A 12,914-nucleotide genomic window follows, 5' to 3' on the forward strand; every position below is an offset into this window, starting at 1 on the left:
CAAAAGAAAGTTATTACAAAGATTTTTGAGTTCAAAGATTGTCTTCATCGTAAAAACAATAGCTAGCAAAATAATAATTCTCAAATCTGCTGTTTCCTCCAACTCACTCTTCTATACCATATCTCCTATTCTAGGTGGGATGCACGGTTAATTCATGAAATCTCCAAAATTTATCAGTGTAGTTGGCTTGCCCATCCTTCTCTGGTTTCAAGATGTCCCGTCCATGGAGGAATTGTGGTGAGATTGCTCTTCGGTTTCTCGTTCAACCAGTTGACCCAACTCCAAGCTGTTCGCCGCAGCGAAGAAACCAGCAGTACAGCAGTCGATCGCTGTAAAAGCTCCAGAAGGATCTCCATCGATGTCCTGTTATATCTTCATTTGCAGCGCCAGCAGGTCAAGCATGGAGTATATCTCCTCAGTCGAAGGATGAGTCTTATCCCGAACAATGAATCTACTCACGCCGCCGCCCACCTCAATCTCGCTGCACGCCGGCGCCTTCCTCACCTTCCTCTTCTCCATAGTCTCCCTCATCTGCTTAGCCTCCTCCCACCGCCGCGCCACTGCGTACACATTCGACAATCCAACGTACCTCCCGTCATGATCCGGATCCATCTCGATCAATCTCTTCCCCACCACCTCCCCAAGCTCCACCCACCCATGGCTCCTGCAGCCGCTGAGCAGAGCACCCAAGACGGCGGCGCTCGGCTCAACTGGCATTTCGCAGACCAACTGGTAGGCCTCCTGCACTTTTCCCGCCCGACACAGCACGTCCACTATGCAAGCGTAGTGCTCGACGTGCGGCGCCATGCCGAGCTCCACCAGCGACCGGAACAATCCCCGGGCTTCGTCCACCAACCCTCCGTGCGCGCACGCGCTCAGCAACGCTAAGTACGTGATCTCGTCCGGCTTAACGCCCGCCTCGTCCTGCATCTCTCTGTACATCCGCACTGCCTCTGTTCCCATCCCGTGCATTGCGAGCCCGCCGATCATAGCGTTCCATAGTAGAACATCGGTCCTGCAGATTGGAACGCCGCGAAACACTCTCACGGCCTCGCTGATGGATCCGCACTTGGCGTACATGTCGACCAGGGAGGTCGCCAGTGCGAGGCTCAAGCGCAATCCGTTCTCCTTCAGGTGACCATGCATCTCCCTGCCCTGGTCGAGAGCCCCCAGGTGCGCGCATGCGCACAGCACGCTGACCATGGTGACCTCGTTGGCCTTTGGCATCGTCGGCCGAGCACGCATTGCTTCGAACAGAACCAGCGCTTCTCTGTACTCGCCGCCCTTCACGTACCCGTCGATCATTGCGCTCCAGGACACCACGTCCCGCTCCGGCATTCGGTCGAACACCTCCCGTGCAGCAACTAGATCTCGGCACTTGGCGTAGCCGTCGAGAAGGGAGTTCCAGGAGACGAGGTTCGGCTGGAGCATTCCGTCGAACACTCTGCGCGCGGAGACTGCGTCGCCGCAGGCCGCGTACATGTGAATCATGGAGTTGGACACGAAGTGGTCGGATTCCAGGCCGTGCTTGGCAGCCTGGCAGTGGACGGAGGTGGATGAGGTGAGGGAGGACATGCGAGCGCATGACTTAGCGAGAAAAGGGAAGGTGAAGTGGTCAGGCGGCGCGGCGGCGCGGAGCATGCGGACGAAGAGGGAGAGCGAGCGGTTGGGGTTGTTGGATCCAGAGAAGTGACGGATGAGGGAGTTGTAGGAGAAGACGGAAGGGGTGGGTATGGTTTGGAAGATGCGGTAGGAGCAGTCGAGATCGCCGGAATCGGAGGTGACGGCGGAGAAAAGGATGAACTTCGAGAGTAGGTGGTCGTCGCCGGGGAAGCCTGACGCCGTGATCTGGGCGTGTATCTGCTTCAGCTCTCTCATGGATGTACAAACATGGAGGAGAGAAGTAAGGCGGCGTCTGGTGGACCACGGCGGTGACGGCGCGAGCATTTAGACGCGATTGCTATGGAACCCATAATCCCATCCACCGGAAAGACAAATAGAATGGAGGGGGGATTCAGCCATTCAGGGACAAATCGCTTAAACGGCCCCTTAAAAGCGGCAAGATCTGATCGAAATTTAATATCGACCGTTCATACTTTACAGCATCCGATTTGCACGAATCTTGACGTCTTTATTTTATTTTTAAATAAAAAGTTTCTCCTGTAAATTTCATATTGGCGGCAGGATTTGTTACTAGATCCGTTCATACATCTCTGATCCAACCCGATTCAGGTGCGAGTTTAACTTGGTAGCAACTTTATTCCGTGGGATTCCGAAACTACCCTTTTTGTGTTTTCTTGGGCAAGGGTTCACCGTTTCGCTGCAATTTGATCGCGCAGCGCAGGCTCAGATCGCCTTGCTAATCTTTTCAGATCGGATTACCGGCGATGGGTGACAGCCAGTATTCCTTCTCTCTCACCACCTTCAGGTACGCTGTTCTCGAGACTCTACACGCTTCAAACCCCCCGCTAATCTACCTTCACGATTCCATTTACGTTTTTCTTCCTGCCTTGTCTGATCTTTCGGCACGCAGCCCGTCCGGGAAGTTAGTGCAGATCGAACACGCCTTGATGGCAGTTGGATCCGGCCAAACTTCCCTTGGAATCAAAGGTGAGATACTATCTAGTTTCATATGCCCTTTTTTCTATAACTTTTTTTTTAACTTAAAATGGTTGGATATCATAGCACCCGTGGGAAAAAAAATAATTGTGATTTTAGGATACATTTTCTGAAAGAAAATATTTCACTATTATTAAGCAGTTACATGAATTATGTGTGTTATGACTGCAGCTGCGAACGGTGTTGTCATAGCTACCGAGAAGAAACTTCCTTCCATTTTGGTGGATGAAGCATCAGTACGTTTCTACAACTTACCCATTTTTTCCTAGGATATTCTGATTTTTACTTTTTTTTTTCAAGTTCAAGCATTCTGGGAAACGTATTTCTTCCATTTTATCTTAGTGTCGTTGAATACTATGGTGGGGTAATTACAAGTGTTATTTATATGGATATTTCCATTCAAAAGGTTTTAGTGGCTTTTAGTTTTTCAAACTTCCCACTTTCAGTGTCTATGTATGTTCATTCTTGGAGTAGAAGCTTAAAAAATCTGTATAACAAAAATGCCTGGAGTTGCAGCTATTCATCATGTTTAGGCATATATGTGAATTTGGCTCTTAAATCTGTTTGTAGGATGTGATTACTATTTCAAAATGAGCAAGGCTGTAGGGCTTTCATGCTCATAATGTGCTATAGGTGTGTATACAAATAACACAACTAACAGAGGTTCTGGGATATTTGATAAATTGTTTGCTCAGACATTGAACTATCAAGTTAAATTTTGATACAATATATACTCATAGATGGGCTCAAAGGAATGAAAAATGAAACCTTAAATAAGAGAAAACTATTGTAGAAATTATCTAGTTGTGTCCTATGAAATGCAATTTTGACATTTCAAATGTAAAGTAAAGATGGAATTGAGATAATTCAATATTTATGTGTCTCTTTAGCTACATTAATATTTGAGTTTTGATATCTGATGCTTTCATGAGAAATCCATTATCACATCAATTTGATTTCTTTCTTTACAGTTTTTTTTTTCTGTCAAGCTTCTGTCCTTTTTTGTGTTGTGTATAGTATATTTTGAGACTGCATCACTCTAAAATCTTTAGCTAACTCATTCGTTTCTCTAAATGTAGGTGCAAAAGATTCAGCTTATGACTACTAATATTGGGGTTGTTTATAGGTGAATGATTTATTGTTTTCTTTGCTTCATTTGCAGTTAGTTGTAAATTATGTACAACATTGAATTGTGCACAACATTCAACATTCATTTGCGGTTAGCTGTTACCAAGACTAAACATGCCACTTCTTTTAATTAGGTTTTTTTTTTTTCTATCATTCTTATTTCTTTTTCATACATCAGATTTTTCTTCTTTTGTCTACTGCAGTGGCATGGGCCCAGATTCTCGTGTGCTAGTGAGAAAAAGCAGAAAGCAAGCACAACAATATTTTCGGCTATACAAGGTATCCCTTAATTCTGACCATCATTTCATTGACAATCATTTTGCTTGCAAAGAATCACTGGTAGTTGCACTAAATGTTTTTTTGTTATACATGGTTGCTACGCAACGATTCTCATCCCTTAAAGATAAACTAAATATTCAAGAGCATGAAATATTAATCTACTCCTGTAGTTAGACTGTTGGAATAGCTTTTAAATCAATCAAGTGATGATATATTAAATGTTTAGATAGCCTTTTTTTTTTAAGTTGATGTGTGGTCAACTGGTCATGTGTGGGCATGCCAATGGGATGTGCCTAAACTCAAGCTGACAGAAGTCCTGGCATGTCCTAAGGCATAAAAACCCCATGCCCGGCACGAGCTTTGGCTTGGTTCTATTGTGCCATGCCCTGCTCATGTTGAGAAACCCATAGGGTCAACAATTTGATTACATTAATGATAAATTAATATAAAGATTTTAAAATGTTTTTATAATTTTATTTTATTTTTTGAAAAAAAATATATGTGAGGGACAGGAGAGGTGATATTTAAAAGTTGATATGCAAAACATATTGTTGCTATGTTAGGGCTCACATAGGGATGGCATCTGGTCAAGTACCCACGATTTTGGGTATTACCCAAATGTGATTAATAGCCCACTATCTGAATTTGATAGATAATTGTTTTGGCTGATAAATGGGTCTTTTAATCCATTGACATCCAATTTAAATGAAAATATTTGGGTACCTATGATTTCAAGTATACTTCACCTTGTCCAAACCCAATTATTAAGCATGAATTTGACTCGAACGGGTTAGGTACCCATTGCTATCCCTGTTGGTTGACCTATAGTACATGTACCCGCAATTTGATCTGTTCCAAGCATGCCTTGGCCCATTTTGGGTGGATCATGTTATGTAATGGGATGCACAGTCTACTTGACACTGCCAGTCATGTTATCCTTATACTGTTATGCTTTACTTTTTATGATGTTTCGTGTAAACTTCAACTTTTAATATGCACGTTTAATGCAGTTCCAAATTTAAAATGAAATTTAGGGTTTCTTTTAAAATTCTAAAATTTTGTTAAATCTTTTACAAGTTGTCTTTTAATTTTTAAGTTTTATTTTACATTTTAAAAAGTTTATTATAATTTTTGGATAACTTGGACCTTGCTTTTAGGAGACTTGTTATTGTGTTTCATAAAAGGTGTTCGGATCCCATGCAATGAAATATTTTACAATTTATATTATTATCTCTCTGTGTGAGATTTGTTTTTTGTGTGAGATTCCCCTTCTCTGCATGAGGTTGTTGCAAATGTACTCTGTTGTAATGCATACGTCTCCACCTCTTGACTTCTAGATGATGTCTAAAACTCTAAATATCATATGACAGTGCTTAATAGAAAGAACATTTTTATATAGGTTGTGTCTGGTAGACGGTGATCACAAAAATTCTGGATATACAAAACCTGGCTTTTAAGTATTCTTATAGTACTTTAATGATGTGATCATACAAAAGTTTAGAATCTGTTTCAAGATAGAGTTTAGGTTCATAGCCGCAATGAAACAGATTTGCATCATTTCTTCTTATGCCAACAAATGGTATCGGTTGCTTCGAGAGGAGTGTGAGGGGAAAGAAGAAAAAGAGGAATAGGAGGAAGGAGAAAAAAATGGGAGGAAGTTCACCAACATGAAGGAGGCATTGGTGTTGGAAGAGTCATGACGATGACACAAAACAGATGAAGGATGAGCTCGCGGCTATGGAATGAAGTCTATGTCTAAGACATCTCATGCTTGTGTGAACAACGAGCTCAGATGGATGAAGGATGGGCTCATAGCTTGCTTGCAGACAAACTCATGGATGACAGTTGAATAGATGGGTGGACAGACTTGCAAATGAAGGCTAAACTCACCAATGATGGATGAACTTGTCGACGAACTTGTGGACAATGGACGAAATCACAGATGCTAGATAGTCTCGCAGATGGTGGGCAAACTCACAGACAAATCTGCAGATGAAGGATGAGCTTGCAAGGAAATATTCCTCACATATTGTGATTTCAAACTCCATCTCATGTGCCAGTTAGCAAGCAGAAAGAATTTTTTGTCCATGCCGTCTGGCATAGAGCAAAATTTAAAACACTGCCTTATAGTTAGGGGGCGTTTGGTTCTTTCCTAGAAATAGGAATCGGAATTGGAATCATTGTATTGTGGAATGGAAATGGGTATGAGCATGAATATCATTCTTAAAAGCAATGTTTGATTACTTGCATATTTTCTATCGGAATAAATCAAAATTTCCTTTTTTACCCTTAAAGGAAAATAAGAGAAAAAATTAGATGTGAGAGAAAGATGAATGTGAGAGAAAAATATGATGAAAGAGAATGATGAGAGAGAAAGTGTGATAAGAAAGAATGAAGAGAGAGAAAGTGTGATGAGAGAAAATGAAAAAAGAGAGTGTAATAGGAGAGAGCATGATGAGAGAGAAAATATGATGTGAGAGAAAGTATGATGGGAGAAGGTGAAGAGAGAGAAAATATAATGGAAAAAGAGGAGAGAGAGTGTGATGAGAGATATTGAGGAGAGAGAAAGTATGATGGGAGAGAAAGTGTGATGAAAAAAAAGAGAGAACGGTGACTGTGATGGGAGAGTTTGAGGAGAGAGAAAGTATGATGAGGGAGAAAGTATGATGAAAGAGAAAGTGTGTTGAGGAAAAAAAAAGGAGGGAGTGTGACAAGAGAGATTGAGGAGAGAGAAAGTGTGATGAGAGCGAAAGTGTGTTGAGGGAAAAAAAAGGAGGAAGTGTGATGAGAGCGAAAGTGTGATGAGAAAAAAAAGAAAAAAGAGAGTGTGATGGGAGAGATTGAGGAGAGAGAAAGTATGATGAGAAAAAAAAGAAGGAAGAGAGTGTGATGAGAGAGATTGATGAGAGAGAAAGTGTAATGAGAAAAAAAGAGGAAAGAGAGTGTGATAGGAGAGATTAAGGAGAGAGAAAGTGTGTGATAAAATGATGAGAGAGAACAAGGAGAGATAAGTGATATGAAAGAAAAAATAAATAAATATATTTTGATATTTGATATTAAGGGAGAAAAGTTTAATTTTAGGTCAAGGGTATTTTTGGAATAAGAAAATATTTTGATTGATGAAAATAGGGTAATGATTCATTGAAGGGGAGGTATATGGGAATGAGTCATTACCCAATTTTAAGGATTCATTCCCTTATTTGTATTCCTATTCCTATAATCCAAACATTAACAATGACAATCAATGATTCTCATTCCCATTCCCCACTCCTATTCCCCTAAACCAAACACCCCCTTAGTTTTTGATTTCCAACTATAGTTATTCTGATTGGTAAAACTAAACTCACAATGCAAACATTTTGGAAGGTTGCTTTATGTTTTCTAAATAGTCTTGCATACTGGAATTTTTGATGATAGTTATTCTGATTTGTTAAATAAAACTCATACTATATACATTTTGGAATGTTGTTTAATGTTTTCTAAATATTCTTGGATACTGGAACTTCTGATGATAGGTTTAATCCAACTCCTAAGCCCATATAATTTTGTAGATCTGCATTACTATCAAGCTTGGTTTGGACAATCAATGTCACTCCATCTGCTTTTATGCTTCAATTTCATATAGTTTAAGATATTTCTTATTCACTTACACCCCGATAAATACTGAATTGTGCAGGAGCCTATCCCAGTAACACAACTTGTAAGAGAAACTGCAGCTGTTATGCAGGAGTTTACTCAATCTGGGTGCTATTTCTTTACCTATTATGTTTTATCTGCAGTATGGTACCTGAATTCACTTGCAGTGCTTAGGGCATGCCCATGTGATTATAGATTAGGGGCAAGATAAGGATTTGCCAAATAAACTGATTCTTTCATGGCACTAATATCATCTGCCTCAGTGCACAAAGTTGGTAACTTTTGGCTCTAATATCTTGAACTTTATGATCACTGCTGTAATATAGTGCTTTTCAAACAAAAGAACTTTTAATAACTGTGTGATGTCTTACTTCTTTTGTGCAATGTGAACTTCATCAGCCTCACTCTTCTGATTCTGTACCCATTGCTAAATGGTTTGACATGACATTAGCTATTCTGTGAAGTATATGCTCATTCATGAGGGATTCTTGAAATGAAACTAATTTACTTGCTTTGTGTTTAGATGAGTTGTTAATTTTTGTTCATCTTCCTCTCTCTGATTCCTTGTTGATTCCAGTGGTGTAAGGCCATTTGGAGTTTCCCTTCTGGTTGCTGGATATGACGATAATGGTCCACAGTTATACCAGGTATTCATTTTGTTTGTATATAGTTAGTTGTGCCTATTTTTTACATATGCCATTCTAGTGAATTAACAAAGGTAGGGTCGTGCCAGGTCAGATTTCAAGAAAACCTTACCTGGATTTAAAGTACATGAAAATCCCTGGATGACTGAACCTGACCCATAGGTTCGGGTTATGTACTAGACCATTATTCTACTATATTCACAAAAAAAAGAAACTGAACCAATTGAGAAAAAAGTTTTTTTTATGTGTGTGTTGGTTCTGAAGAAAACCCTGATTGGGTTTGATCTGCTGTTTTTTTTCCCACCCAATTTTTGCATAAACTCTGGTTTTTTTCCCATCCCCAATTTTGAATAAACTCCAGTTTATTGGTTGCTCTAATCTGGATATCCGTTTTCTTATGAGTAAAAGGAACAACATTGTATCTACCATAGGTCATTGCCATTCATGGATATATGTCATAATAGATTTAGACAGAATTGTCTGTTATATAATTTCTTGTGTTCTCAAGTATTAGTTTTTGAAAACTATGAATGATTACCTGGTCATGTTCAAAGTCATAATAAGCAATAAAATGTGGTATACTGGACTTTGATTTTCCAACTTTCTTTTCACAGGTTGATCCATCTGGTTCATACTTCTCTTGGAAGGCATCAGCAATGGGGAAAAATGTTTCCAATGCCAAGGCATTTCTTGAGAAAAGGTACGCACTTTTACCTATTGCTGGCAACATTTGTTCTTTCAAATTTAATTTTAGTGGTGCTATGTCGTATTTTCTCAAAATTTAAAGCTATTCTTCCTTGGGGTCGCTGTCAGTTATCCATGTTATGTTGACACTTGGTATGCTGCCATAGTCCACTTTGTTACAATATTAACATGGCACCAACTGCTTAGATTTGATCACCTCTGCATGCTGGGCTATTGCACGACTGCCATGACAAAATTTATGCTAGTGGTTGTACACACCATAACAAATTGTCAACCACGCCCTATTCCTGACTTTGCCACCATCAAGCATGGTACTTTTACATAAAAAACAACGAGTTTTATATTTTAATTCGTTTGTAATTTCTACTACTTTACTAAATAGAAATTTTGAGCAAGTCTTAGTTGTTACACTAATCAGATAACAATCAGAGACTGCTGCTTCTTTTAGCAATTCCTTCCTTACAATTGAAAAATGGAGATGGAAAAATGGTACATCTCCATTTATCTGAATGTGTGTATTCTTAGATTGCTATAGAGAAGCAAGCCCTAATCTGTAGCACCTTAAGATTAGTCTTGAAGCATAATCTTGTCTTTTAAATTTATGATTCCTCTTTTGTTTGTTGATTTAACCTTGAAGTCTAAACAATATTATTCTTGTGTTGATTGTTCAACAAATTCTAGTGAGCAATATAGTGTTTAAAATTGAATATTATGTAGTGATTTTACATTTTTACTTGAGCTACAAGGCTCCAGTGGACAGAACAGTTTCTAAAATTCTGTTATTCTCATCTTTCAGCCTTGAGAAATTTGATAGTTTGTGCAACTGGGTCCATATACTAGGTGTGTATTGTGGACCATGAAATGATAAGGGTTTCTGGGTCAATCCAATATTCACTACATTAACCAATATCATTCTTTTTCAAATTTTTGTTGTTTCCTGTATCCTTATCACTTTTCCCCATGTAAGCTGGATATGGGTATGTGGTTTAATGTATTATTCCATGGTTCATCAGCAATAGTGTATAGCTCATACTTTGAACTAATATTCCTTTAATAAGATTATTGTTGTGAATGTTATATGCATGCCACTGTCCTATAATGCTTATTTATGGTGCACTATCTGTATTTGCAATGTTGTGTGTTGTTCTTTCCACACAAGTTTAACTTGTTTTTAGGAATGGGATATACACTTGATTATTTCTTGCACTTTTTATGATATCGGTTTGCTATATTTTTTCTCTCCTTTTTTTTCTTCTAAAGGTATACTGAAGATATGGAGCTTGACGATGCTGTTCACACTGCCATACTGACTCTTAAAGAAGGGTATTTTCTGTAGTCATTCTTTTTTGTTTTGAAGCTCATAGATCTCTCGATCATTATTTTTACGAATTTTGGGTAAACCTTCCAGATTTCAAGGACAGATCTCTAGCAAGAATATTGAAATTGGAATTATTGGCATTGACAGAAAATTCAGGTGCTTTATTTAGGACGTAACATTCAGTTATATATAATCTTGGATTATGAAAGGTTACTCTCTTTTTTTTCTTGGGTCAATTGTATGCACACCATTTTTGTTACACAAGCATTCCTCTTATGTTCAATTTTTATAAATCTCCATTGATATCTACTTGGTTGATGTCGAGCATGATTTTTGAATAGATATGTTTAGTTCGTCAAGGCATGACACAGTCCTTTGAGGCACCTTATGCTAAATAGAAATGCTATATGAAGGGGTTTTATTACGCTAATCATGTTGGGTCTTGGATTGCAGAGTGTTGACTCCTGCTGAAATTGATGATTACTTGGCGGAGGTGGAGTAACTTCTCTGGAGTCGTTGCGTACAGAAGACGCTCTTGGTTCCAGCTATTCGCAGTCGTTGCCTACAGAATACTTTTCTTGGTTCCAGCTTCGCACATTTAGTTCATTGATGGTTCTTGGCATGCCACATAACTTATTACTGGCTATCATTTAACAAATTATGACGGCGCAATTGAATTTTCCTAACGTTTTCTGAATTTGCTCAGGTCGTGTTGACATTGATAAGCCGGATTCTTTAGTGCGATTCTAAAAATTAAATGTCGATCCTATTTTAATTATCTGGACATAACTCAGATTTGAATTAAATTAATATCTAAGGTAGATTAACCCTCAGATATTACATAGTTTTCACAAAAAAGGACGGCTTAATTCAGCTCTAGTTCATATATGGTAGCGTATGTATATATACAAGATTGATATGCTGCGTGCCTGCCCAGTGCGCGACTTGCCTTCCTGAACCTCCTGATCGGTCTCTGGACCGATCAGGGAACCTCCTGATCGGTCCAGAGATCAATCAGGGAATTGATCATTTTCTGATCGGTCTACAGATCGATCAGGAGATTCCCTGATCGGTCCAGAGATCGATCAGGAGGTTCCCTGATCGGACTGATAACCGATCAAGAAGGCAAGTTGTGTACAGTCGCGCATTTTGCAAGCACGTAGCATATCAATCCTTTGTATATATATATCTTCTGTATATATAAAGAATGATACCTAGATATCTTATTTGAGCGGTCATGAGCGATGTCTGGCGTGTGCGATTTGATGCGGTCAAGCGTGTGCGATTTGATCTTTGATGTGGTCAAATCAAATTTGTTTAATATCTATCTTATTTGTATGTAACTCCCTGCTCTCTCTTTGCTTTATAAAGTAGTGTTTGATTTTTACAAATCAGTTCTAATGTTGTGCTGATTCGTACAAATTAACATCACGTATAAACTAGCTCTAATGTTGGAGTTATAGAATCGAAAAGTGTTAGATGAGGATGAATAACGTTAGTGATTTTTTCATATTTTTCATAAATCAATAATATACACAACGGAGAGAAAAAAATTCAAAGAAGAATAAACATAGACAAAGTTAACACGTTTTTTACTTGATTTGGAGTCGGTCGACCATCGCCGATTGTTTTTGTTGGATAATTCATTAATAATTTTGAATAACTTCAAGTATAAAATTATACTTGATAAAAGTTTAAGTGTTATAAATGAAATTATATCGATAATTAAAGATTCATAAATTCATGCTTTTAGTCGTCAAAGCAACGTTATATCATTGTAAAGTTGTTTTTAGAGCAGCGCACAAGAGAGTAAATCATTGGAGTTGTTGTCATTGATGTGTTTGTCGAAGTCCATTTTATAGGTCACCTCCAAGCGCCTGGATTGGTCCAGGATAACCCCACATGGTATCCTCTCATCGAAATTCTATCCAGCAACTTTAATTTTAACCTTACCTAGGTGCCTGGACCACTCCTAGACACTTGAACATTGACATATGCTGACCAATCAGAGCGAGCCAACTTATCTGCACGTGCAGCTGAGTTTGGCCCAGTCCGGACGTCTAGATCCAGTCCGGGTGCCTAGACTTAGTCCGGGTGCCTAGACGTCCAAGCGCCTGGACCAAGTCGGAGCGCCTAGATGGCTATTTACGGGTCAATCTTCCAGTTTTGATTTCCTGTACCACAAAATTAGTACAACAAGCAAAATATATTATTTTGAATGAATTTGATAATTTTGGAACTCTCCGATTTTGATTTTCGGATTTCTATGAAATCCCAGGTCGAATCAACGCCTACTGTTCCCTCAATGGGAAACATGTCCTCACTTACTCCTCTTAGGAGAGTTTACCTTATGTCAAACTGGTCCTTTTTGGACTGTTGCTCAACATCCGAGACTTCAAGACTTTTCGCTGGACATCTAATTCATAATGTCCAGTCTTCGCTTGGTGTCCGCGACCTCCAAGACTTTCATCTACTATCCTCGATCCATAGGATTTTTCATTCGATGTCCTCAACCTGCTAAGACTTCTATCCAATTCTTCGGACCAAGACTTCCTTGTCAAGCTGTAATTAGATCTTTTCACCTG

At 39.2% G+C, this 12,914-nt stretch overlaps 2 protein-coding genes across 2 annotated transcripts; one reads left to right on the top strand and one right to left on the bottom strand.

Annotated features, from left to right (window-relative positions):
• On the bottom strand, nt 1-2,043 carry LOC122052880 (pentatricopeptide repeat-containing protein At5g08305-like). Its single transcript, XM_042614619.1, has one exon. It carries the CDS (start codon nt 1,945-1,947, stop codon nt 367-369), a length of 1,581 nt encoding a protein of 526 aa, XP_042470553.1. The 5' UTR covers nt 1,948-2,043; the 3' UTR covers nt 1-366.
• A 224-nt stretch (nt 2,044-2,267) lies between these two features.
• On the top strand, nt 2,268-11,026 carry LOC122052883 (proteasome subunit alpha type-2-A-like). The gene is made up of 11 exons (XM_042614624.1): nt 2,268-2,428; nt 2,534-2,610; nt 2,791-2,855; nt 3,699-3,745; nt 3,951-4,026; nt 7,703-7,770; nt 8,240-8,309; nt 8,921-9,006; nt 10,272-10,334; nt 10,420-10,485; nt 10,783-11,026. The coding sequence occupies exons 1-11, from the start codon at nt 2,388-2,390 to the stop codon at nt 10,829-10,831; spliced, it is 708 nt and encodes a 235-aa protein (XP_042470558.1). The 5' UTR covers nt 2,268-2,387; the 3' UTR covers nt 10,832-11,026.
• The last annotated feature ends 1,888 nt before the right edge of the window (nt 11,027-12,914 follow it).

The sequence above is a fragment of the Zingiber officinale genome, chromosome 3A (assembly GCF_018446385.1).
Source record: "Zingiber officinale cultivar Zhangliang chromosome 3A, Zo_v1.1, whole genome shotgun sequence".
In the NCBI taxonomy this organism is placed as follows: Eukaryota; Viridiplantae; Streptophyta; class Magnoliopsida; order Zingiberales; family Zingiberaceae; genus Zingiber; species Zingiber officinale.